The following is a 26,848-nucleotide window of genomic DNA, read 5'->3' as shown; positions in this document are numbered from 1 at the left end:
ATACTCCTAGTCACTGTGTTTGTGGTGCCAATTTTTCTACTGATCATGCCATGATATGTCGGCATGGTGGCTTAACATTCGTACGTCAACGATTTACGTGACATCACAGCTGAGTTACTGTCTAAAGTATGTAGTGACGTTGCCAACGAACCACCTCTTCAATCTCTCAGTGGAGAAGTAATTACTCCTCAGTATGCCAACCGACAAGAGCCGATATTCATGCTCGTGGATTTTGGGGGCGGGGGCAATGTGCCTTTTTTGACATAAGGGTGTTTCATCCAAATGCACAGAGCTACCGCAATACTTCTATTCCATCTGCATATAGACGTCATGAGCAACAGAAGAAGAGGGAGTATGGTGATCGTGTCCGTGAGGTGGAGTTGGCATCTTTCACTCCTTTAGTTTTCTCAACAACCGGGGGTATGGGCAAGGAAGCAGTCACTTTTTATCGCCGTTTAGCCGAATTACTTTCCAGACGTAACACCATGACCTACAGCAGCACTCTTGCGTGGCTTCGTTGTTTGTTGTCCTTTTCTCTTTTAAGATCTGCAACTATGTGCATCCGGGGAAGCCGTTCCATCTCTTACAGATCATCTGATGCTTCCCCAGAACTGGCCCTTGTAAGTGGCCCTAGGGACTTTTAATTGCCCCCCTTAGTTGTGTCCAGCACACATGCCTTTTGTGCTGGGGGTGGTAGGCGGGAATAAAAAAAAATTATTTTTTTTAAATTAAAAAAAAAAAGGCATAGCTTCGTTGGAATAAATAACATCACCATCAACATATAATGGTGGGGAAATTAAGGGGACTTTTTATGATCACACAATAAGTCATACTAAATGTAATTCACGTGATTACTTTTGCGATGGAATTTCCGCTACTTAATTCCTTCCGTAGACATCGTTGATGTTAGTGAACACATTACTAGTTTATCAGTGGTGTAGTGAGTTTAGACATCTATCTAGACAACGAAGAGATTCAAGAGAAGTGAAAACGCTCAGGGGAAACTGAAAAAAAAACAATAATCGCAGCACGTCCTAGTCCGAGCTAATTTAAAATGGAAGGAGGTACGCCTTACCATAGGTATATCATGTTAGCTTTTAAATCACACCCCAACTCACCTTTAAATGTGTAATCTTTGAGTGCGAATGATCTGGTCTATCAAGCAGCTGTTGAAAAATCAACTGCCACTCCACCTGTGCTACGTGGATTCTTGCATGTTATTATCATATCAAAAATAGCCTATGAAATTGCGAACATTAGTAAATTTACCAATTGTCCGTATATATGACTGTTTTGTTATAATATTGAACATGGTAGAGTGACTGCTTATTAGAGTATCCTTCAGCCTGTATTTGACTCTTTCATAAAGGTACTTTTAAATGTTCTAAATTTTTAGAGGTAAAATTTTGGTAGACGCTGTTCATTATTATGGTGATCCCTACTTAAACAGTACAGTAGACCCTCAGTTATCCAACCCTCGTTTATCCAAAACTGGAAATGACTGTTCTATTAGATTATTTTGAGTACAAGTGTGTTCTATTAGAGTATTTCAACAGAGTCCTGTATATTAATGTATGGGCTTCGGTTATCCAAACAATTCACTTATATGAACGTTCTTATCATTGCCTGAGACACACTGGGGTTCGGATAACCGAGGCTCCACTATGCTACCATACTGTTTGATTAATAGGGTTGGGTGTTTTTGACCAAATTTGACTTTTTTCAACAGTTATACACTTTAATAAAGCAGTCATAGAACCTTCTGGATTGTGACATTCTAACATTGACATGTTTTTAGTATTATGCATGTATTAATATATTGCCCCCCCGGGTTTTACAGGGGGAATTAACACAAAACTGTTGCCCTGCAGTACACACCATTTAAATGGTAAAACACATGATCGACTTCAATGCAGAAAGTTGTGAGCTTTAATCCAGCTGACAATGTAGTTTATTTTTTAACCATATGTAAGTCAAATAGAAACTGATTACATGTGCCTGCATGATACGACAGTAACTGCATGATACGACAGGTACTGCTAGCACCATGCAGTTTGCACCTACACAGGCTACAGTTGCCTCTATACACATGCATGTGGTTCTACTGTTTATCTTACCAGCATGCTAAGTGTATTTGTAGGATGGCATAAGCTTCAAGCAATTTAAAAGTGACATCATCATGCATTCTACGACACTGATGTTACACTGTTGTTGTAAATGTGGAAATGCTACTGGCTACTGCAGATAAAACAAAAGGCTTTTTCTAGTGTTGAGCTACAGTTGTTTGAGAGCAATATGGCCAAGAAAAAAAGCTTTCAATGCTGTACAAATTCACTGAAGTGCTTCAGACATATTTTGAAGCATACTTGATTTTTCTTTTTTTTCTCGCAATAAGTCAGCTAGCACGTTGAATTTTCAAGTTGGTTTGATACATTCACCATCTGGTATCTCTACAATCTCTAAAGTTTAAAGTACTGCCATACTTAATAGTTGTCTGAATAGTAGATATTTATAAGGTAGGTAATCAACTTCTCATATGAGCAATTGTTTTTATGTTATGTAGAACCACTGGAAGTTGGCAGTCTACGCCATACTTTACTGGAATGTATTGTGAGACCAGATACAAACCTGTTGGAGCAGAATGGCCACCCAACCAACCTAAATCAATTGTTAGTGTTGCACTTATGCACTACAGAAGTGGAAGAACACAACAAGAACTAATAGCAATAGCTGAATGGCATAAAGAAGGTTCCTCTGCTGTAGACAAATTAGTACCAGAACCTCCTGCAAAGAAACCACACCTTGATCACTCCAGGATCACCAAAGACATTACTGATATATTTAGTGAAGACCCTATAGATGCAGCTAGCACTTCTGGAACTTCTAGCAAATTACCTAAGCATGTTTTAATAGAAGGTGCTCCTGGAATAGGCAAAACTGCATTGGCAAAAGAAATAGCATATTGTTGGGCTATTGATGAAATTTTAATCAACATTGATATACTAGCTGTTTTTGATTTATCTTAGAAATCCACAGCTGCGAGAAGTAAAATCTACTATTAACCTTCTTCAACTGTACTACTTCTCTGCCAACACAGCATCTGTTATAAGTGACTACTTGCAAGCATGTAATGGAGAGAATGTGGCATTTGTGATTGATGGATTTGATGAATATCCTGCCTCATTGCAAAAAAATTCTTTTATTCTAGACCTCATTACCGGCTACATTCTACCTAAAGCCATAGTGGTTGTAACTTCAAGACCAAATGCCACAATATTTTTACATGATCAAGTTGATAGAAGAATTGACATTCTTGGATTTGCCAAAGAAGATCGAGAAGAGTATATCATATAGTCACTGAAACAGACACCGGAAAAAGAAGCAGAACTATACAAATATCTTAAACGACAGCCCACAATTAATGGGTTTTGTTATATTCCTCTTCATTTAGCAGTACTTCTCTACTTGTTTAAACAAGGCAGTTTGCCTGAAACACTAACTGAAATGAATGAATCCTTTATTGTCCATACTATATATCGACACTTGAAATAGAAACAAGATTCACCACCATGTGATGAGTATGTAGTAGATAAGTTATCAAGAGTTCCTCAACTTGTCCTTGATGTGGTTGTAAAGTTATCTCAGTTGGCTCTCAAGGGTTGAAAGAAGATCAATTAGTTTTTACACTTGATGAGATCAAAAAAGTGTGTCCTGATATCAATCACATACCAGGAGCTATTAACATGTTTGGTTTACTACAAGCTGTAGAACACTATCCTAAGAAAGGAGCAGGAACAACCACTTCATTTAACTTTCTTCACTACACAATGCAAGAATATTTAGTTGCATACTATGTTTCTACCCTTACTGGTGAAAAGCAATTGTTACTGATGAAAACGTTTTGGAATGATCATTTTAACTTCATGTGGATGATGTATGTTGGCATTAGTGGAGTACAATCTGAAACATTTGTACGGTTTATCACCAACCCAGTTGGTTATAAAAGGAAGGATGGGTTGAGGATATTAGATTCCATTAAAAAAGACAAACGAAAATGTTTACATGTATTTCAGTGTTACATGGAGGCTAAAAGTAATGCAGAAGTTTCAGACATAATTTCTTCTATGTTTAAGGATGGTGAAGTTAGCATTGTTAGCATAACATTACTTCCAAATCACATTTCATCATTAACACCCTTCCTGTCTCATTCATCAATTCAGTTGAAGGTACTAGAATTAGAGAACTGTCACCTTGGAGATATTGGAATGAGTATTTGGAGCAATTTACTATTGACAGTGTAGAAACAACCTCATCACTGAAGTGTGTTGACCTCAATGGAAATGACTGTTCCTCATGGGGTGTGTATTGTGTGATCATCAGACAATGTAGTCTTGATAGTTTAACATTGTGTGGAGACTATGGAATGGAAGATCATGTTGGTAATATACAAAGTAGTTTACAAACAAATCCAGGACTGCATATGTTAACACTGTGCAACATTAGAAAGTTTAGTCAAAAATCAATTAAAGCTATCTTGGTTACAGTCTATTTCAGGTTGGTTGTCCACGTAAGCCAAATGCAAAAATATCACGTGAATAGAAATAACCAATGAAATTTCACACCAGACGGATGGCGCTAGTTTAAACTGAAGGCTGCTGATCTCATTGGCTACTTTCAAGCACGTGACTTTTAACACTTTGTTTTTCTGTAGTCAACCAACCGGAAAAAGACTGTAACAATCAGACTCTGAAAATGCTCAATTTGCCACGTGATGAAGTAGACCATAAGAAAAATTAAAAATTTACTAATGTACTTTTCCACACAAAGTATCCACAAAGTGATACAGCTGTCAACAATACTGTTGACATTAATGTATTATGTGATAGACCAAGTGACTCCACTTCTGTTAGTTCAATACACCTCAATGTACAGAGGTCAAAGGAATGTTAATGTTAGCATCATTTGGTTTGTACAATACTGAAATGTTACAAAGTATTGATGTGTCAAACAGTTCTGTGTCTAGTATTGAAATAGCAGCTATTGGCAACTATATAAAACACAGCATTTCTCTGACAGCTCTTAATATTGCAAATAGTGAAGTAAATGATGAAGAAGCAATTCAAATAGCTGAAGCCATTGAGTTTAATTCAGTCCTACAATGCCTTGATATATCTAACAACTACATTACCTATAAAGGATTGATGTGTATTCTGGAGGTATCACCAAACAGCAGTTTAGAAATTCTGAACGTGACATACAATAACCTCCAAAGATCTGGATTCATGAGAATTGAACAGTACATTAGAGAATTACACTGTAAATATCTTTTAAAAATTTACACATCTTGGAATGATATTCTAATGAATGATACTCAGTGTTGTTTCAAGACAATGACTTTTTTATTTTACAAAGTTAGTAATGGCCTTGATTATAAGGATAGTTTTTATATTATAAGTGACTTTGAAGAAGATGTATGGCCAATTAAGAAAATAATAAATGTTGACTACAGAGTGGAACATTTATGTGACTGCATTAAAGAAAGCAGTACACTAAAGGAGATTAATCTGGACAACTGTTTAAATAACACTACAAAAGTTAAACTGTTTGCTGAAGCAATTAAGTTAAATCAAACTTTAGAGAAGCTTGATATATCTGGTAACGATTTACGTGATATATGTGCAGCAATGGGTAGGGATGCGGCGATTATGCTGGCATAATTTCGGGCATAATAGGTATGTGTGGAAATCAGGAATTATGCTAGCATTTTGAGGTGATTATAAAGCTTTAACAGTAGGAAAATCTGCAGATTGCACAATTCCGTTAAAAAAGATCGAGATACTCTAATAGAGCAGTCAGAAACTCTAATAGAACAGTCATTGAATATTATTTACTCTAATAAAGCAGTCATATTGAAATGAAATTCTCTAATACAGCAACCAGCTAAAGAATTCAAGACTATTTGAAGCTTAAACATCAACGAAAATGGTCTGATACAGCAATAAACTGGCATTATTAGCCAATTATGGTGGCATAATTTTGGGAATAATGGGCAATTCTCAAAAGCATAATAGGTGATTTTTTGAGCACTGCTCAAAAGCATAATGCTCAATTTTTGGAGCATAATAGCCTCATGCCTAGCAATGGGTGACTGTTTGAAGAGTAATAATTCCCTAAAGGAATCTAATATGTGGGGTAATCATAGTAATGGATTCAAAAAATTGGTTGAAGGTATTAAAGTAAACAAGAGTTTAGTAAAACTTGATGTTTCATTTAATAGTATATCTGATGAGGGAGCAGTGGCCATAGGTGGCTGCCTGGAGATTAACATCCTTAAAAGAGCTGGGCATTGGTGGCAATAAAATTCATAGTGAAGGAGGAAAGAAATTAACTGAAGCTCTTAAAGTAAACACAAGTTTAGAAAAACTTTATATTTCATCTAATAGTATAGGAGCAGTGGCAATGGGTGACTGTCTGAAGAATAACAAATCCTTAAAAGAACTCAACATGAGTGGCAATAACATTAGTAGTGAAGGACGAAAGTAGTTAGCTGAAGCTCTGGCAGTAATCAATTTAAAAAGAACTTAATGGATTATCATCTGATAACAGGGGCGGAGGAAGTAGTTGATGTATGAGGGGGGGCTGGACTGACCCAGACTTAGTCTCTGGTTTGGTATGGTGAGACCAACAACAACAAAAAAAAAAGGTCGCAACCAGCTGACAATAGCTGTTCACCTCACCAGCTACGCATTCATAGCTGATAAACTACATAAAAATCCTTACATAGTTCGCTACACACCACTCTAATACTGTGACTGCTTTATTAGAGTGATTGCTCTATTAGAGTATCTCGATCTTTATCGCGGTTTTCAGCCCCATCAAGAAAGATAACTCCGGCGTGGTATCATTCTGAGGGGGGCTAAGCCTCCCCTCAGCAGACCAAGGGGGGCTTTAGCCGCCTATGCCTGATAATGGACTGAAAGCCAATCTGAGGGATATGAATTATGAACACTGTACAGTCAATAACATGAAATATCTCATTAAACTGTTTACTTCAACAAATTTGAATTTTTATATAAGTACATGGCAGTATCAACTGAGGGTGGTTCTAACTAATCAGTTCTATACTGAGAGGATGTATGAGCAAACCTTGAAAATTGTTTGACTTGAAACATTTTCATGATCATGCACAAATTAATTTTGCTTTTTTCATGCAGAAAAGTGTTAACTGCTTAACTTTAGCAGAAAAGTGTTAACTTACAAAAATGATATGCACAGAACAAATTTATTTTGTTATTGCTCTATTAGAGTATAATACATAAACTAGCTACAGTAACAAGTGTTCCCTGCTTGCTGAAAGCCAATACCTTTAATAAAGGTAATTAAACTACATACATGCAGTTTTAATCTTTGGCTATTACTATACCCTTTTCAAGAGGAATAAGGCCATACCTATTTGAAGTCTATACCTGCATTTACTTTACAACAAAATGGGTTGGTCTGTAGGCAAAAAAATAGCTAAGTTTTATTTTTCAAAAATCTATGATTCAGATTAAATTTTGTAGCTTGCAGTGTCTGCAGACATGTCAAATGCTTTCTAGTTACATGCCTGGCCCTATAGTGATGAATGACACCATATAACTATGTTAGCCAAGAGATACACTGGTTCTCCCATATACAGTAGATGTTACCTTTTGAGATATTACTCTGACTGTTCTATTAGAGTATTTCAATCATTTTGCACCAATTAAATTCATAATTTTTTCTCACTTTAAAACTGTGCAAAATCGAGTCAGTTGAGTCTGAGCAACAGCTTTTCTAATAGGAATGGCCTAAATCAGATATCAAAAAACAAACACTGTTTACTTTAATTTTCTCCAATTTAGGAGTGACACTATAGTGATCTATAATAATTCCCAGCCATAACAAGGTTGGATTAATTTACAACATGAAAAGATCCACACACAATACAGTACAATACAATATGATTTTGAAATGAATTATATGCAAGTACAGCAATTTATATGTGTCACAGAAAGTATTTGATGTAACTACTTAAAGGATGAATTGCTTGTGGTCTTGTGCTTGTGTATGGTAGTAAAAACTATGTTACACATGGGTATCATTCTTGGATCCTTTCTTTCCAATCTTGTTGATACTCATCTTACTGGAAGATGGGGTTATTTTAATGGGTGTGATGGACTGGTGTTCAGCAGGCTGTGTATCTGATGAGTATCGACGTTCAGAGGTGAATGGGATGACAAACTTGACCGAGTGTCTCCACACATGGAGATCAATGACTGCTTGTTGGATGGCTACCGACCACTCACCTCGCTCCTCTCTTGACTCACATGCAATGTAAAAAGCAAATTTCTTGTTCTTCACTAGTAGTGCATTCGGCCTTCTCATTTCTAGCCTGGATGCATTTTCTACCAATGTATTCTGTGTAAACAACAACAATACTGCAATAATTTCATTATCACAATAATTATGAACAATTAGTTGTTTACAAGAGCCTGATTCAGTCTATACCCAAGGGCCATGACTGAATTAGGGATTAAAGGCATGTCCACACGAATTCAAATTAGGAACCAGATGCAAAAGGAATTCAGGCAATGCATATTGAATCCTAATTAAATGTGTCCACATACATCATCACGTAATGCGCATTACTGAATTCACTAGTGTGGTAAACAGATAATTAAACGGTTGAGAAAGCACTCATTTGCTCCAACTGAGAGAACAGTGAGTATAATAATAGAATGAAAGGAATAGCTCATATATAGTAATGCTGCTTAAGCACCTCTGCACCAATCCAGTCATCACAAAAAATACGGACAATTCATGTACCTCAACTATCAATTACTGACTTAAAGTGAAGCCTATTTTCAGCTTGTTACACAATGATACAAATGAAGAGCAGTATTAGTAGCGCCTCTGCAATCAATCCAGTCACCATGTAAAATACGGATGATTCCCATTCACAAATGTAGGGAAGTAATGCATCATGCCACCACGATGCGTGCATTGTATATACTGCGGCATACAAAAAGGCATGTCTTGGGACGAAGCAAAGTTGAACAATGAGCCCATAGCCTTAGCCATTATCGAGATATGCTTGCCTGAAGGCATCAGGCAAGCATATCTCGATAATGGCTAAGGCTACGGGCTCACTGCTTGACGTCGAGAATGTCTAAACTGATAGAGATGTAATGCGTAGAAAAATGATGCCCACATTACAAAAATTAATGATTTAGTGATGCCTAGTTGCTAATTACACAATACACGGAGTCAGAAAATAGTTTGCCTACTCACTTTGAAGGTCTGGCTTTGTGGAATCTAACAGTGTATGCTAGATTCTTGTCCAAGTAAGTTTGTTATGGGGGTTTAGAAAACCCGGACCGGACCGGACCAGGTCAACTTCTTCAAGTAAGCCAATTCACACATTAGTTGTAACATACAATTCACGCAATAGCTAGCTATAACATACACTCTTCACCTTGTAGCCACTCTGCCAAGAACATAATTAGTTAGCTACGATGGCTCAGACTGCAACAGCGATCGCGTACGAAACTTCATCCACAATAAAACAACCTAACTAAGCTATTAAAATACTTTCTACTACATTTCACCACACAATCGCTACAAAGCTAAACTACAAGCTCTTTCTACTGTACTCAACTGTTACATACACTAGTTACCGCCCGAATTTATTAGAATCGTGATATTACTAAGTGAAAGGAACTAAGATAACAGCAAACCTTTGAACTTATGTAAAGGAATGGTCATGGATGACTGGCTAAACTAAGAAAGGTAAGCTAGTGCCCATGCAGGGTAGCTATATAGAAATTTCTGGAGTAGTAACGTTTTGTTCTATTTAAAGCTTATCTTGACATGTAGCAAATACTCCATTACTCATTCATCACTACCGAAACATTCAGAGGTTTGCTGTTATCTTAGTTCCTTTCACTTTGTATATCACGATTCTAATGAATTCGGGCGGTTACTAGTGTGTGTGTAACAGTTGAGTAAAACAGAAAGAGCTTGTAGCTTTGTAGCGATTGTGTAGTGAAATGTAGTAGAAAGTATTTTAATAGCTTAGTTAGGTTGTTTTATTGTGGATGAAGTTTCGTGCGCGATCGTTGTTGCAGTCTGAGCCATCGTAGCTAACTAATTATGTTCTTGGCAGAGTGGCTACAAGGTGAAGAGTGTATGTTATAGCTAGCTATTGCGTGAATTGTATGTTACAGCTATTGTGTGAATTGGCTTACTTGAAGAAGTTGACCTGGTCCGGTCCGGGTTTTTCTAAACCCCTGTTTGTTATATAATAGTGCAGCAGAGCAACAGAAAAATTATTGGCCACCCATGCATTTAATTATATTTGATATGTTTTTGTACTATAACAGTGTAGCTCAGTTGCTTACTGGACTGTTTTTAAAGCACAGTGAAATGGAGCTGGTATGAAAATTTATTAGCAGCCTACAGTACTTAAGGGCACTTTAAGAAAATATGTACCACATATCAGTGAGGTATACAGAACAAACCACCTCTCTCACAGCACAATTTTTGAGCTCCTTATGTTGTATAAATGCAAGTGTACCTCTGTGAAGTTGAAGCTGTGTGTAGGCATTTTCCGACCAACATCTTCAGGATATTGCCAACATCTTAAAGTATTTTGTCTCATTACACACCATAACCTCATCCAGGCTGGTAGTTCACCGACCATTTGCTGTGAACATAAATTAAGACTGTGAACATAAATTAAGATATAGCAGTTATATAGGTCCATGTACATGACATGTCACCAGTGCTATTTAACTCCTGATATGAAGTATAAGAAGTTGATTAACCCTCTAACCGTCAGGTTTTCCGGTGGAGCATACCATGGACCAAAAATGGGGCTGTATTAGCCAACCTGTACAGATATCCTCTTAGTAACTATATATTATATCAAAACACTCCCTATGGACAAGGTATTTGATCGATGTTTTTGTTTACACAGCGTAAACCACAAGATTATTATTAAACAATAAAATCACAAAATCTTAATGATAGAGACGATTAACAACTTTAACAACTAACAAAGTTATTGGATCGATCTGTCATATGGCGGTTATGACGGTTAGAGGGTTAACTAAGGGATCCTATTCAAACTCTGATTGGTAAGCACGCGTGACACAGACTACAGTATATACAAGTTGAGCTGGATCCTGAAAAAAAAAAACACCTAAAAATTAAGGTTATGGGATACCGTAAACTCACACATACACTAGAAATCATTTTTCATGACTTAGGGTTTTAATTGTTCTTAATCCATCGTTATCAAATATTTATGCATTCTTAACTTCTCATGTACAGTTTGCCTCCGTTACAAGTTCGGGAAAGGGCTGTAATGGATACTGCACTTTTATAGATTTCTCATAGGAAATGTGTGGCAAAAATTTTGATAGGCTGTAGTCAAACATTTGAACAAAACGATTTTTAGTAGGTCAAGCAATACTACAAATGAGCCAAATTTCAAGATAATGTGTAATTCCATCCATGAGTTATTAAATATTTTTGAGGATCCAGCTCAACACGTACATACTATACATACTATACATGTGGATTGACTGGTAATTGAAACAAGAACATGTTAGAGGATGACACAGTGACTACAAATCTTACACAGTACTCGATATAATTATTAAGACGCGCAAGGCTATGAATGGACAGAGCTTGGATGTGTTACAGTGTAGCTAACAAATTGTAGTGGATTAGATAGTACTTCTTAAATATGGGTTTAGGCTAAGCCATTTACAATACCACTGCCATACCTTGACCAACACCCTGAAATAGTCTATTATACACACTAGCCTTCTCTGGCCTTCAACTAGATCACACATATTTACATTTGCTAAACTTTACAAGTTCACACCCAGGAACAAACCTTACCTAAACAAACACTACTCACCAAAACAAAACCATAACTGACTACACAAACCTTATAGTAAGGCCAAATGGTAGAAGGACTTCTATTTACCTTGCCAACAAGGTATTACACATATACATACATTACGTAGATGGCTACTAACCCTTTCTGTTGAAATTCAAAACCAAAGTAGTATAGTTAACCGAGTACATAGCCATAATGTTTAAAGATCATCAGCATTTTTGCAGAGTAAAGATAATAAGCTTTGGGGGGGAATAATTCACAATAAGTTAACAATAGTTACAATGTGAAAGGTAGGTAGTGGAAGCTGAGTTGTAGCTGAAGTTTGAACAATTGCTTTGTGTAGACAAGTATATCAGTACACAAGGCTCCGAATAATCAATACTCTGTCAATGCCAATGTTGTGTGGATGAAGTAGGCAAATGAACACGGAAAACCAAAAAATTAACTCTTGCTAGTAAAAAGAGAACTCTCAGTACACTTATGAAAAAGCTGAAAAATTATAGATGATCCCTTTGTTGATACAGAGTACCAGATAGTTTGTGGACCTTTTCTGGTGAAACCTGTCCTAAATCAGTAGCCTTTGAGCCAGATAAAATATTAGGAATGTAAACTTAGACACTTATAGAGAGGAACTGGCAAATTTCATTGTATCTAATTGCATTGTACTATGTATATAACACATTTACTGTTCTACAGGTCAAACCATCTATTGTACACATCATAATAAAGTGAACTACTACACAACAATCATTTACCTGTACATTAATGAAGCCATTGACTCTTATAGTAGTGGCACATTCTGGTTGGGCCATCAACCGACAACAAAACTGTCCCCACAGGGGAAGGGTAGGGGGAGCAGGTGTACCCTTAGTTGGTGTAGACCCTGATACAGGCAGCGTCTCTTTAGTGAGGGAATATGTCTCACACTACAGGGGGGGAATACAGGATGTTGTGTGTATTAGCAAAAATGGAGTTTTACATACAGCCCTGGGTCTACATGTACACTACTTGCATATTTCCAAAAATGAACATTATTGTACTCACATGCCCATTAATAGCTACTTTTGCGTATACAAACACTTCCTTACCACATCATGTGTTGCAATGTCTTTAAGTGATAACATAGTGTGTGCCACAAGAGTGAACTTGTGTGTGGGTGTGGCTGATGAACAGTGAGGGACGTATGGTGAACTGGGCACAGTGGACACTGTGGAGTCTTCAGGCTTCTCCTGGAATAGGATTATACCAATAAATAAACATATTAATAGTATACATATGTCAGTGGCACATGATTTAGGAATGGTGGCTCTATATCTCTTTGCGTTAGCACAAATTGGTGATACGAAGCCTCATAATATGTGACCTGGTCTGTCTTATAGCACAATTAAACAAACTATAATATGTCCTTTGGAAACTTGAAACTTTTGTTCAGTTTAAAGGGGCTATTCGTTCAGTTTGTTGACATCACGAAGCCGTTTAAGTTTATGTCATTATACACAAACACATGCACTGTAAAATGGTGTGATTTGTTTTTGCTGGCCCTGTACAATGATTGTAAGCCAGGTGAGCAAGCTTAGAATGTTTCCTGAATTGCCTGACATGACAAAGATGATACATCACCTGCGATACAAAAACACAAGTTGTTGTGTAGCATTAATTAGTCCTCAGCTGCTTGTTTATTCCTTTTGCAGCAGTACAATGTTAACTGTTGGTGATTTTTGCCATTGCTCTCCCATGCAGCTATTGGCTTGAAATCATGATTCCACTGGCAGTAAAATATTACATGATTCTACTGGCAGTAAAATATTACACGACTTCATCAAGCGCATAGCCCCTTTAAAGCTGTAGCATATATAGTACAATACTATGTCACTATGGTTGGCTACATTTACAATGAAAATTTCAAATACGTAGCTGTTGGCCTTGCTAAGCTATACTGGGTTGAAATGTTTAAATTCGCATATCTCACAATCTATTGTTGTGCATACATTGACGGTTTTCCCAAATTAGGTCACATTTGTTGCAGTACATGTTTGTGAAATATTAAAGTTTGCCTGATTTTACTTTAGATTATCCCATACCTAAAATGCAAACTCTCAGAGCACAGACCAAAACTTGTTAAGTACTATGCGTTTTACATGTGTGACAATGTGCAACTTATGATGGTTTATTGTACAATGTGGTGCCCTTAGAAGAGATGCACTATTCATGATCATGTAGAACAATACTATGGCTCACATAACAATAGAGGATACTACTGTTTATGGGAGGTTGTGACTAGTGCTCTGTGATATACCGGTAATACCGTTTATCGTGATAAATTATCATAGCTGATTATCATATCGTGACAACCTTTGATAACCAATATATCAAAATACCAGTATATCAATGAATACCAGTATAGGATTGCTTTTAACCCAGCTAGCCTTTGGTGTATAATTACCCAATTTGTTGATGGTTTAGCAGACACACCCTAAACAAACCTTGAGGTTCTCACATTACAACACATGTCTACTTGTACTGAACTATATTTTTTGGGATGCATACTAGGCCCAAGAAATGATGCAATAGTTACAATAACAAGCTAACTATATATCGATATACCGCTATATTTTCCTGTTACTAATACCGTGTATTCAAATTTCAATACCGCCGAGCACTAGTTGTGACCCTAACACATGATATAAATTAAAATTAATAATGATACATACATAGAGGTCATCACACAAAGGAATTATAATATCAAAATATGATAATTGGAATTTAAGATATGACCTTCCCTCATTAAGTAATTGCCTATCAGTCAAATCACACAAAAAACATACATAGTACACTTATGAAGCACACGCATGTGCACACACACCTGTATAATTTTTTTTAAAAAAACCTTGCATAGCAGTGTTCAATGATTAGTAACCAAAGCACCAAGCCTTTACAACTTTATACATAAATGTCTGCAATTCTTTACATTGTTCCTAACAGGTGTTCACATGTCACCATCACATGTACTGAATAGGATAATTGGAATATCATTGATGCATACAAGAATAGTCACTCCATTATAAGACAATAGGGAAAGAAATAACGTACCATGCTACCCACCTTTTTTAGCTTCTTGAACACTTTGACTGGAGTTGACGGTGACTTTGAATTGTTCTCTACTGGTTGTGATACGTAGAGCTCAACATATAGTTTGAAATCTGATATAACCAGCTCTGGACTAAAAATAAAATAACAAGCGTTTACTTGCTGTGAGCACTAACAAATATTTCTATTGGTATTGCATATATACAGTGGACCGACCCCCAATTTACCTTACAACCATGCTGAAGTATACTAGCTAGCTAGAGGTCTCCTGATTTCAGGGATCTAAATGTATGAATACTAATACAAACGGGACCACATACAAGTAAATCGAAGTGTTGACATCTAATTATAGACTTTCGTTGTAAATGCAAAAACACTGGTTTTTATTAAATAACTTACAAGATCAAATTATCTGGGAAGGAAATATCTAGTGAGTTCTTTTCTACTTCTACAATAGACGAGTCAATCACTTGCGTTCCCAGCTTGAACAGACAAAACACAGAAAAATTTCCGCTAGAATCTGAAAACAAAAATTACAATGTGATTAGCAACAAACCAAAGCATGCATGTGTTGTATTCAAACCTTTGTTCTTATGTTGATCAAAGTCTCTCCACTCTAGCGGTATCCTCATATCTTTTGTTATACCACAAGTATCAGCAGTTAACAGTTCAGCAGCATCTTACCTGAAATGGCTATCTGAGCTTTACAGGGCTTCAGAACACTGTCATCTCCACTACACACACACAAACAGAAAATTAATAGGCATGGCCATTTAACAGACACAACTTTAACAAGTGTACTACAACATGTACAATATATTGTACAACAGGTGTGGTGGTGCGAGTGGCAAAGAAAGCTTACTTGGATGGTGGTGGTGATGGTTGGGTCCCTTCTGAGTTGCATTTCTGGAGTTCCTTCATCAAAGCAATTATTTTAGCATTCGAAACGAACAAACTCTTGGATGCTTCCAGTGCTTTCTTTCCCTGTTTGCATGCCTGTAATAGTTTCCCAGCGCCATCCCTAATCTTGTACTCCTTGTCAATACGATCTTGAAGTAGCGCGCTGATGGCAGTTGGTTTCTAAAGCAAAAGAAATGACAAGTAAACTCATTTCTTATCAAAGCGCTTGAATATCAAGGGCGTATGGTGACAAAATCTTACCATGTCAGCGTCTACAGCAGAAGCTGTTTTCACCCTCTTCAGTGGACCCGCGGCCAGTGGCTCTATGTTTTCTTTGTTGGAGCGCTTCAATCTTCTAGATTTATTGTCAGTCGTATCCATAGAAGCCGTATTTATTTCGCTGTCCATGTCCGAAAGAACTGTCAGTACAATACACACAAGAATGACACCTCAACCCGCTTCAAGATTTGAATTCTTAATCACGTGATAGACTAAAGAATCACGTGTCTAGATATACCGCATATACACTAATCTGGTTATTATAAATGGCTTCTCTGTACAAACATGGAATGGCAGCTACTCAGCCAAAAAGTACACAATACTCTCCAACTGCACAGAAATATGATGCAAGTTTTTTGAATTAATGAAGTACCAATTACAATGTTTTTAAAACTTAAAAAAAATGTTTTATTGGCATAACTACGTGTGAGTAATCATGTGACCCTGTTAAGTTCTCCTAAGCCTCTCCAGTGGGTTAGTGGCAGTAGGTGGAGGAGGTGGTCCCTTCTTGTCTAAAACATCAATGTAATCATTCAAAATCTCCTCCCTGTCCTCAGCAATACAGTCCAGTACCAAATAACGTTGATCATTCTGTACACACAGCAACTGAAATATCTGTCAAATCATGTTGACGTACCTTCAATACTTCATGTATCTCTTTCATGTGTTTATCAGATTCCCTGATCAATCTTTTTGACCTAAGTTGGTATTCAGAACATGGTTATATGCTATGGTGGCACTATATACCTGTATGTGATACACTTTGTTTCTCTCAGTAAATTTCTAAACTCATCTTTGCATTTGTGTTTCTTGTCTCTACGATACCTACTATACTCCGACTCTCTCTCCTTAACAAACACAAACAAACAAAAAAATACATGAAATACAGCAAACAACAATTAGAAAAGCACTAACATTGTCATCTTCTCCGAAGAGCTCATATCTTGGGTCCTTCTTGATCAACTTTTTAGCCTTCTTCCAAGAAGTGACTAACGTCAGCTAAAACATATGGTGGACATAACAACATAATAATTATATACAAAACATACACACACACACACACGTACGCACGCACACTAAATTTAGAGTTTATACCTCTGTTGTGTCCTCCAAAAGCTTCTGAAACTGCTTTTTTCTCTTTTCAACCAAAACAGAAACATGGTCCTCAAACATCCTTTCCTTTTCAGGGGAACCCAGCTGTTCCACTAGTTCCCACCTACTGTCTTTCTTCAGTGTCTTTTTAGTGGAATGCCAACTGGCTGTTGACTGGCGTACCTACATTAACACACCAATCACAGTACCAAGTGGATAGCCTAATTAGGGCTCACCAGGTCACCTAGCAACAATTTGAATTGTGACTTTGCCTCCATTTTTCTTAACGTTTCCTTCTCCTCTTCCCATTCTCTTTCTTGTTCACTCCTGCTCCTCTGTACCTCCAGTTCTCTTTCCTTAATACTAGCTTGTATCCTCTTTTGCTTTACCTTCTCAAGGTCTTCTGGTGTTTCCTTCTTCTTGTCCTCTCTCCTATCCTTGTCATGGCTGTGTCTCTTGTCCTTCTTGTGTTTGTCTGACTGTAGGATCAACCACACAAACCACAGTGACTTAATTCATGTGACAGGCACAGTAGAACCTCTCGAGTAAAACAGTAGGTTTGTCATGTAATAGGCACATACAGGTAATCATTGGCATACCATAGCAAGTTGCAAAATAGCTTGTGTCTCACTATGAGAGATTCCACTGTCATAAACAAAGCAATGTACACAAATGAGTCAATTTCTCATCAAAAGTAGGTGAATTGTAAAGAAAGATAAATAACTTTTGTTCTGGTACAATACACTCCTGCTAAACAGATTATTGGTAAATGGTAACATTATCTAGCTGGACAGTGTAGACATATTTATTGCATCAACCAATAGCCATCGTCCACTATCTAAAACTATTTATACCAGTGCCATTTGAACCATAACAAATGTATGTATACACATACAGATAATGTGCAACAGACATGTGTGGTATGGTCCTAAACTAATATACAAGTGTGCAATACCAATCAATTCAGCTGATGTACTTAGGTTAACAATTGATTTAAAAACTGTTGCATGTTGCCATTCATTACATCTATTTCACACTCAGATACCACATTTTTCTACATAAACATGCAAGCTGCATGGCAGACTAGTCTGGAGGTAACAGACTAGTCTGGAGGTAAAACTAATGTTCTTTTACATTAATTATACACATACGCAGACAAAATGAACAAATGTACTAAATGCAGTATGCTGGTACCATTAAGTGTTGTACTGTTCACACAAAAGATACTATAGGTTCTTCCCAAACTGTACATGTGTACATAATAAGACCTATCATACAAGTGGCTAATTAAAGTAGTATTGTAAAACTTCTTCATATATATATGCTTGCATGTCCACAAAATCAGCTACATAGCTACACTCTTAATTTTATTCACTCAAAACCTATTCCCTAGACACATTACCAATGACACCTGTTGAATAATGCTGTTTTAAAATTGTTTCTCAACAGAGAAATACAAACACCCACAGCAACTATAAAACCCACAATCCGATCTAGCTGGTCTCAGACGCGACTATATAATAAATTACCTTAGGCAAAGTTCCCCTACAAGTAGTAGTAATATGACATGCTAACATAGGAGCCGACTGCCTCCTGAGGTGTGAGGGTAGACATGAGTCAACGACCATCACCAGACAGCATGTGATACACACATGCAATATCACACATATACTATATACACACAAGGCATACATACATTATATGTACTATCATAGCCCTGTAATAAAGGAGTACAAATGGGTATTCAGGTGGACCAAACCTTCTCTAATTTTTTGACATGTTCTTGGAACCACTCCTCCCTCTGGCTGCTATGGTCTACAGCTTGGTATCTAGGGTCACTGCGGAAAGAACTTCTAACATCTTTCCATTTGGATTTGTAGTGAAGTGATTTGTCCTCGGACAGCATAGTAAAAAAGTCAGCTCTCAACTAACATGTATACATTCAGAGTGTTAACAGTAAATGTAGAAACATTGTTTACGTACCTCGGTGGTGCTCATAGGTGCTGGGACACTCTCTCGTCTACTTTGTTCTGATTTTCTTGATTGCTTCTTCAGTTCATTTCTATACTCTTCAAACATTGATTCACGCTCCCTACTCTTCTCAACTGCCAAGAACCGTTCGTCTTTACTGCACTTGTGAGAGAACTCAGTGTAAATTGTCCTGCAATGAACATATGATACAAGCCTACACATAACAAAATGTCGATACCTTGTAGAGACTTTAAATTCCTCCATTAGTTTTCTAAAATCATCTCGGATTTCTTTCAACTTTGCTTTCTTTTCTCTTCGCTCATCTTCAGCTCTAGTAAGTATAAATGCATCATAGGCTTGTTTACGCTCTTTTGGGTTTAGATAATGATAGCGAGGATCAAAGACAATTTTTGGCAATTCTTTATCCCAGGTTGAAAATGCAGATACACCTCTTTCAAGCATCATCTTTGTAAACTCTGCTTGGCGTTCTTCAAGTGTCATCCTGGCCCTCATTTCAGCAGCTTTAGCTTCTTGTTGCATCTTGTCAATCTCTTTCAAAGCTGCTTTAACGTGAACTGTCTTTTCTGGTATTTCAGCCAACACCGGTGGATTGGGGGGAACAGCATGCTTGGCTTCATCGTCAGAATCATCTTCATCCACACTACAAAACATCATAGGTTGTTATTAATGTGTATATACACGCACACACACACGTATGCAAGCACACACGCGTACACACACACACACACACACATACGTACACATACACACATGTACAATGCAAGCAATGATACCGACTTTAGTTTTACATTCCTATAGATAGTGAAAAATGAACCTGATATGACTTGAGTGACACAATTGAACATTAATGTTTTCCATGTTTAGACTTTCTGTTAATTATTACAAGACATCACCAAACAAGCATGCACAATATGCCAACATTATTGAAGCTGTGTAATGGCACTTGACTTGGATGTCATGGTGTTCAGTTAGAAAGGCAAGCACAATCATCCATCCATGCACATCAGAGAAAACTAGGGCCACGCATGTGTGTATGACAACATGTGTGTGTTGTGTGCATATGTGTACTAAAATATGAAAATTGTTACAGGCACACCCTTGTGTGACACACAGACAGTGTTGCCATTACATAAATAAAGTTCATTGATTTATGAACTTTTTGTTTTGTTAGTGAACCTGAAATAATCTTTGAACTCTCAAGCTACGTCCTTTTTTTTTTTTGCTCTTTAGTGCCACACTAACCCAGAGATCCAGCTATTTATAATCTGTGGGCTTGGCTTTTGGAGGGTGACCATTGGATTATGAACTTTTAATGAACAAATTTATTTTTCACATGAACATTATTTTGGAGAAATCATCTGGCAACACTGCACACAGAACCTATGTAATATGGATGCTTCCAACCAACTATATGAATCAATTACTGAAACGCCCTGACTTTGAAAAGGCTACTTTGGGGACTAAAAAATTGTGGAGGCTACTTGCAGGACACAGATGCCTTACTTGCAAGTGTGTACATTAAGAGATCCATTTGTACACATTCACCACAGGAAATGACATAGGGTTTATAGGCTAAACCAACTTTTATATAACCCATCTCTCAATTAGCCACACCTGGGCATTAACCCAGTGCAAGACACACCACCACACTGACACTATAGTGTCCCAGGATCAAGACAATAGAAGAAAGCTCACCAATAGAGTTAGTGCCTATGTTTAACAAACATAATCAGTTATATCCGAAACAAAACTCAATATACTTCGACCAAGGTTACTAAACTGTGTTATTAATCTTTATCCTCACATTGACACAGGGCGTTTGTTTTGATTAAATTAGCAAGAATATATGACATTTTTCTCTAATTAAGCCAGCATAAACATATGTATGTAAATTACTGGGCACATACACACATACATAAATTCAGAGGACAACAAAATAGACAAGGACAATTTCTGGCAAAGGCTTCATCTACTGTCAATCATCAATATGCCCATATGCAGCCAATACACTTTAGAGAAACCAGTGATGAAATTGGATATTGATGGCACTAAACAAGCATTACAAATTTTATACTCCCAAACAAACCAAGAGTGCAGGTGATAAAACAAAATACAACACAACAATGTCACTCACCGAGGTCTTTTAGTATCAGAACCTGCGACTAGTTCACCTGGTCTCTTTTCTGACCATAGCATTGATGAAATTAATGAATACAGCATTAGCAATCTAACCTGCTTTTCTTTCTGATGGATCAAGCATTTCTCGGACCTTCTTATTCTTTTCTAACTCAATAGGAATCTGCCAGTAGGACTTACGCTGGGTAGCGTTGAAGAAGAACACCCTTCCATCACTTGTCCATACCAGGGACCAAGGAGTTCCCACCACAGGGAGACTTGTAATCGGCTTCTCCTTGCCTTTTTCCTCAGGAACTGGTTCAGAAGGCTAAAACAAAACCAGTCAAGTTTAATAATCACTAAATGTAATGTGTATGTGAACGCACTCGGCATGCATGCATGCAGTATACATACAACCACTTATATATATACAATATACACTGATTTGACTTCAATACAGTGAGTTATTCTACAGGATTACCTATGTACATTACCAAGACAGGTGTGTGAGGAGTGGTCAGCTACAAATATAATATTGGTATTGTTCACTACCATATATGTAGGAGGCCAACTTCACACATTACTTCATTGAGTACAATCATCTACTAGTGTTATAACACAAGTGTCTGATAATTAGATTTGAAACAACACAATCTCACAATAGATAGCACACACAGATAGACATAAATTACATACACAAGAAGTTTCAATTAAATGCGAATTAATAATAATAATAATAATAATAAAAAAAAAAAAAAAAAAAAAAAAAAACCACTTACAGCTGAGGTTTGTGGTGTAGTAGTATCGACTTCCATAGCCTCTACTTTCACTTCAGCTGACGTCTTATCATCTTTCTGAGCATCATTAGCACTATCACCATCACCGGAAGGCTGGGGGGTGGACTGTTCAGAAGTTGCTGAAGCCGGAGGCTGTAGGGAAGCATCACCTTCCTGAACTTGCTGTTGTCCACTTACATCTTTTGGAACGTCCCCATCAGGAGTAGATTCAGTAGCTGGGGTGGTTGTAGCTTCACCAGCTGGACTTGCTGATGCTAATGCCACAGGCATTGGTAAAACGAGGTCAAAATCTTTAGGCTTCTCCCACACTGACTGGAGAGTAATCTTATTATAGAAATATATTTTCCCTTCAGAATTCTTATGTTCTGACCACACTTTCGTTGGTACTAATAAAGCACCACCTCCTCCAGGAAAAGGTAATCTTGGTGGTGCAGCAGGTGCAGCAGGTGCAGCAGCTGGAGTAGCCTGCACTTGTTGACTGGTTGGGGGAACAAAAGCAGGTCCCTGTCGAACTAGTACATTGGCTGGTCGCTGCCATGTGGTCTCATTAGTGATAGGATTGGAATAGTATACCTTGCCATCTGGTGACTTGTGCTCTAGCCAGAATGGTTCACCAGGGGGTGGTGCCATCATTCTCTGCTGCTGTGGAAGAGTGGCATTGGGAGGAGGAGTAGGTTGAATTGGCTGAGTAGCCTAAAAGAAAAAAGAAAGGAAAAAAAAAACACTAAAATAGACATTATCCAAAACCACGCCCACTTTTCGGACGCCATTTTGAATGGGGCCAATTTCAATAATCACTGACTGCACTGCATTGAAATTTAGTGATGAAGAAAGCTCGAACTAAGTGGTATTGTCAAACAATAGTCCATAGAAGCTTTTAATGCTGTAAATTCTTTGTACTGGCTAAAGGCAGGTGATTATCAGGTGTTGAACAAGGCACGAAGTGTTGACGACACTAATTCCCTTGTTTACCTGTACAAGGAGCGCCTGGATGGTCAGCCTTTACCGCAGTAATGGATACTAAAATACTATCTATTTGTTTCGCAGTGCTTCCTGTGTGGGTCAACAAGGCAATTTGGGCTGTCATTGCTTCGCGTCTTGTTCAACCCTGATAACCACCTGCCCCTAACCAATTTACAACCTTGAAGACTTCCACGGCCAATTGTTCAACAATACCCCCTAGTTCGAGCTTTATTCATCATCGGATTTCAATGTAGCGCAATCGTAATAATTGATACTGGCCCCATTCAAAATGGCGGAAAGCTGTTGCTATGACGATTATGTAGTTTTGGATTGTGTCTATTATTACATAGTAGACAAGCTGACTGGTGTATTAAATATTAAAATGAAGAAATTGTTACCAGAACAAAAAGTGGACAGTAAACAATAGGCTTCTATCAGTTGAGGCATAAACACAGCAAAAGTACAGAAAAACAACGTGGACATTCCAGGGAAATAGTACTCACTACATAACACTACAGGTAGTACCCATACTGCACAATTACTCACTATCAGTGGTGTTGGTTGGATGGTGGGTGGTTTAGCAGTGATACCAGGTATACCCAGCAGTCCTGGAGAAGATGATGGCCCTGGAGGACGTAGCACTGCTGGAGGTGGAGGAGGACCAGGTGGTCTCATTGAACTAGGAGGAATTAGGGGTGGTCTCAAGGATTGAGGGGGTGGCCCTGGTGGTCGTATCGGTCCTGGAGGTAACCTTGGAGGACCAACGAAACCAGGGGGTCCAGCTGGTGACAGTAGACCTACAGAATGATATAGCAATTGTCAATAATGACCTTCACTACAACAATAGTGTTTCTGTGGAAATACCAATACAGGTTAAATTGAGCAGAAGTGGATACATTCACATACACTGCACATACAAGAACATTAATTCCTATGTAATGATCAATAGAACAACAGCATAGCCTTCATCCTAAAATCTACGCATATACATAGTATACACGTAGGCATCATATCAGAGTTAATGGTTTAAATATAACCAAGAGTTAATAATAGCGGTAACTCTTGATATAACCTATCTATCATCTCTCTACCCCTGGTGCCTGTGAGACAATAGCCAGCACTAAATGATAGCAATTTTACCCTACCATTAGGCAGTAGTAGTCAAGAGCACCTGGTTGAGTGGGAGGAAATCTTGGGGGTGGGGCATCCTGAGTAGCAGTAGACACAGCAACAACAGCAGTCATAGATGATGGAGGAGGAGGAGGAGGAGGTAGACCAGATATTCCTGATGATGGAGGAATCCCTTGTGGAACTTGCATCTGTCCTGGTGTGATGGGGAGGAGACCTCCACCTGGAGGCCTGTAAAAAAAAAAAGAATTTTAAAAACAAGTTGATGTTGTGGTACTACTTCTAATAAACCAGGTGCCAATGTAGTTAGTACTATTCCTTTTTTTTAAGTCTAAGAAAACCGGTCTTATCGCCCATGTCAGCAGATTCGATTTTTCACCCAGGACACACAGCTACATGAATAAACTATCTAATTCCACATTTAAAATCAACTAGACTTGAGTGATCTGGTTATGCTCGCTGCTTTGCCCAAGCCCAGTGGCGATCTGTTCGTGTGGTGTGGGGCCTTAATGGAGCTCTGGTCAGCCTGGGAATGACTGTATGTGGCTGTACAGCTCTGTTGTGTTGAATAACTACCTCTGCTGTGAATTTCCTTTCATTTTAGCCAGTTTTGATACCTCAATGGCTCAAAACTTGGCCTAACTCATCCCTTGGCCTTCCTTTTCAATTTTTGAACACCATCTTGCCCGCCTTCCAGGGCCCCCTCCTCCCACCCAAAGCTCGCCTGATACAGTCAACCTCGGTTTAAAAACTATCTAAAATGGTGGGAAACTTAGCTGTTGGCTACTTGCACAGTGGATGCTCTGGAAGGTAAGGAATTAGTGTAAAACGTGTGAAAATTTGGTACACATAGCTTCAACCATTGGCCAGCTACAACACACTAAATACTTAAAACTGGCATTTCTCGATACTTTTAAATAGGCGATAAGCCCGGTTTTGTCAGACTGGGTCACAAATAGGAAATTAATCAACCATGCCATTACTTATATCGAATGTTGTTCATAAATCATGAATTAACTTAATTTGTAATTTAGTTCATAAATCATGAATTACTTGGTAAATTATGTTGCTATGCATTGCTAAGGAAGCATAACTCAAACAAACCATTTTAACCCTTAAATGCGCATGCAAACTTTTGGGGAATGCATGTTTATACATTTCACGCATTCATGGTGACATTAAGTGGGGTGGCTCAACTCCTTCAGCCTAAAACTACACATTGATCTAACTTCTATTCACTGGGCTACTTGAATGAACACTGTAACAATGGAGACTTGTTATAAAGCAAAGAACAACAGCGATCAGTGTCATCCATCAACCAAGCTTCTTGCCACGTGTTTAACTTTAGTTGTGGGTTTAATCACGTGAGCTTTGTATGGCTTAATGTGAAAAATTTAATGCCGAAGCAAACAAACCATATTGGAAGTCGACTGGAACAACTGCCATTAAGTTATGGATTATTTTATAAAGGTATGTAAAGGTTTTGCATGTTTATTTAATGAAAGTTGATAACATGGCAAGTTCTGGTACTGTGCATTAGCACAAAGGGGGAAAGCCCTAGGTATCATTGTAATGCTTATTACATTACAAGTAGAATGAAGTAAATTACTTAGCCATAGGAGGTATGCTTCAAAAGTTATAGCACTTTGTTTACAGCCATGCACATTTGCCTATATATAGGCTTATGCACATTTACGGGTTAAACCACAAATTGTGCACAGTTCCTCAACTGTTTTAGTCTGTTTATTTTGTTTTCTTTTAAAAATTCTCGTTTTACATTTTGTTTTGTACACAAGAGGGAACGCCTCCTTTTGATTCGAAAACACAATTTCTGCCATATTTCAGTCACTACAACATCCTTACAGCCCAATAGGAAAGCTGTTCACACCATATTCAGAAACTAGTTTCACCAGTATTTTGAACTGGCACGAAGTACGCACTTCTGCCTGAAAGTTTACTATTGGAGTTTACAGAGCACTAACACTGACTGTTTTCTACCTTACCACACAAGTGCAGGTGTGGACAGACAACACACACACGCGTTTTTGTTGTTTTTTTGGAAAGCCAGGCAATTTATCGTAAACTTGAAAGCAAGTTACATGCTCGTTAATTAGAACACGCATCGTGTTTTACTATTTACTATCTAAAATACAACGAAACATGTAGGAATAACAACAGTTATGTGTATATTGCACTACTGCAGCACAAGAGTTGCCTTAAAACATCAACAAGAGTTTACAAATAACAGTCCATTCATGGAGCCGACAATAAGATAACATATATACATTATTTAGATTCCAGACACGCGATACAACATACACATCACCTTTGCAATGGCGTATCGGGCTGTAGTAACCCAAGAGAATTGCTGTTGGTGGTCATTATTTCGAGCAATTCTACAATTAGTCTCGTGCCCAGCCGGGCTCGCGCTATTGCGCATTAGCGCGAGTCCGGCTGGGCACGAGACTATTTTGGAACGATACATCCAACACGTCACTGCGTGTATATACATGTGTTTCCTGCAGAAAAAAAAACTTTGCTGGAGAAGCCCTCTAACATGGTT

At 37.8% G+C, this 26,848-nt stretch overlaps 2 protein-coding genes across 4 annotated transcripts; both read right to left on the bottom strand.

The window, feature by feature from the left end:
- Positions 1-7,928: 7,928 nt before the first annotated feature.
- Positions 7,929-16,397, bottom strand: LOC136268015 (rhotekin-2-like). The gene is made up of 10 exons (XM_066063243.1): positions 16,181-16,397; positions 15,882-16,099; positions 15,704-15,753; positions 15,603-15,653; positions 15,419-15,539; positions 15,035-15,152; positions 13,021-13,161; positions 12,688-12,858; positions 10,598-10,726; positions 7,929-8,439 (listed from the first exon to the last, which is right to left on the bottom strand). Exons 1-10 carry the CDS (start codon positions 16,325-16,327, stop codon positions 8,107-8,109), a joined length of 1,479 nt encoding a protein of 492 aa, XP_065919315.1. The 5' UTR covers positions 16,328-16,397; the 3' UTR covers positions 7,929-8,106.
- A 142-nt stretch (positions 16,398-16,539) lies between these two features.
- Positions 16,540-26,724, bottom strand: LOC136268014 (transcription elongation regulator 1-like). Of its 3 annotated transcripts, XM_066063241.1 has the most exons (16): positions 26,612-26,724; positions 24,329-24,516; positions 23,704-23,954; positions 22,372-22,887; positions 22,177-22,326; positions 21,515-21,725; positions 21,417-21,465; positions 19,500-19,922; positions 19,274-19,451; positions 19,050-19,217; positions 17,527-17,769; positions 17,294-17,473; positions 17,114-17,197; positions 16,946-17,046; positions 16,836-16,896; positions 16,540-16,789 (listed from the first exon to the last, which is right to left on the bottom strand). In XM_066063241.1, the coding sequence occupies exons 1-16, from the start codon at positions 26,665-26,667 to the stop codon at positions 16,646-16,648; spliced, it is 3,003 nt and encodes a 1,000-aa protein (XP_065919313.1). In that variant the 5' UTR covers positions 26,668-26,724; the 3' UTR covers positions 16,540-16,645. The 3 variants fall into 3 exon arrangements, with proteins under 3 accessions (XP_065919313.1, XP_065919312.1, XP_065919314.1); XM_066063240.1 differs by having other exon boundaries at positions 22,177-22,887; XM_066063242.1 differs by lacking the exon at positions 26,612-26,724 and having other exon boundaries at positions 22,177-22,887; positions 24,303-24,469.
- Positions 26,725-26,848: the final 124 nt, after the last annotated feature.

Source organism: Dysidea avara, chromosome 10 (assembly GCF_963678975.1).
Source record: "Dysidea avara chromosome 10, odDysAvar1.4, whole genome shotgun sequence".
Taxonomy (NCBI): domain Eukaryota; kingdom Metazoa; phylum Porifera; class Demospongiae; order Dictyoceratida; family Dysideidae; genus Dysidea; species Dysidea avara.
The sequence above is the reverse complement of the archived record's forward strand: the minus strand, read 5'-3'. Positions and strand labels throughout refer to the sequence as shown.

What these genes read in the sequence shown, in the direction of transcription:
- LOC136268015 (XM_066063243.1), bottom strand. Translation starts at nt 16,327, where the DNA reads ATGGACAGCGAAATAAATACGGCTTCTATGGATACGACTGACAATAAA. An exon ending in CTGCTGTAGACGCTGACATG is followed by an intron (nt 16,100 to 16,180) that starts GTAAGATTTTGT and finishes CTTTTGCTTTAG; the next exon opens with AAACCAACTGCCATCAGCGC. An exon ending in CCATCACCACCACCATCCAA is followed by an intron (nt 15,754 to 15,881) that starts GTAAGCTTTCTT and finishes GTGTGTGTGTAG; the next exon opens with TGGAGATGACAGTGTTCTGA.
- LOC136268014 (XM_066063240.1), bottom strand. Translation starts at nt 26,667, where the DNA reads ATGACCACCAACAGCAATTCTCTTGGGTTACTACAGCCCGATACGCCA. An exon ending in ATTTCCTCCCACTCAACCAG is followed by an intron (nt 23,955 to 24,328) that starts GTGCTCTTGACT and finishes ATCATTCTGTAG; the next exon opens with GTCTACTGTCACCAGCTGGA. An exon ending in TTTTGGAGGACACAACAGAG is followed by an intron (nt 17,198 to 17,293) that starts GTATAAACTCTA and finishes CATATGTTTTAG; the next exon opens with CTGACGTTAGTCACTTCTTG.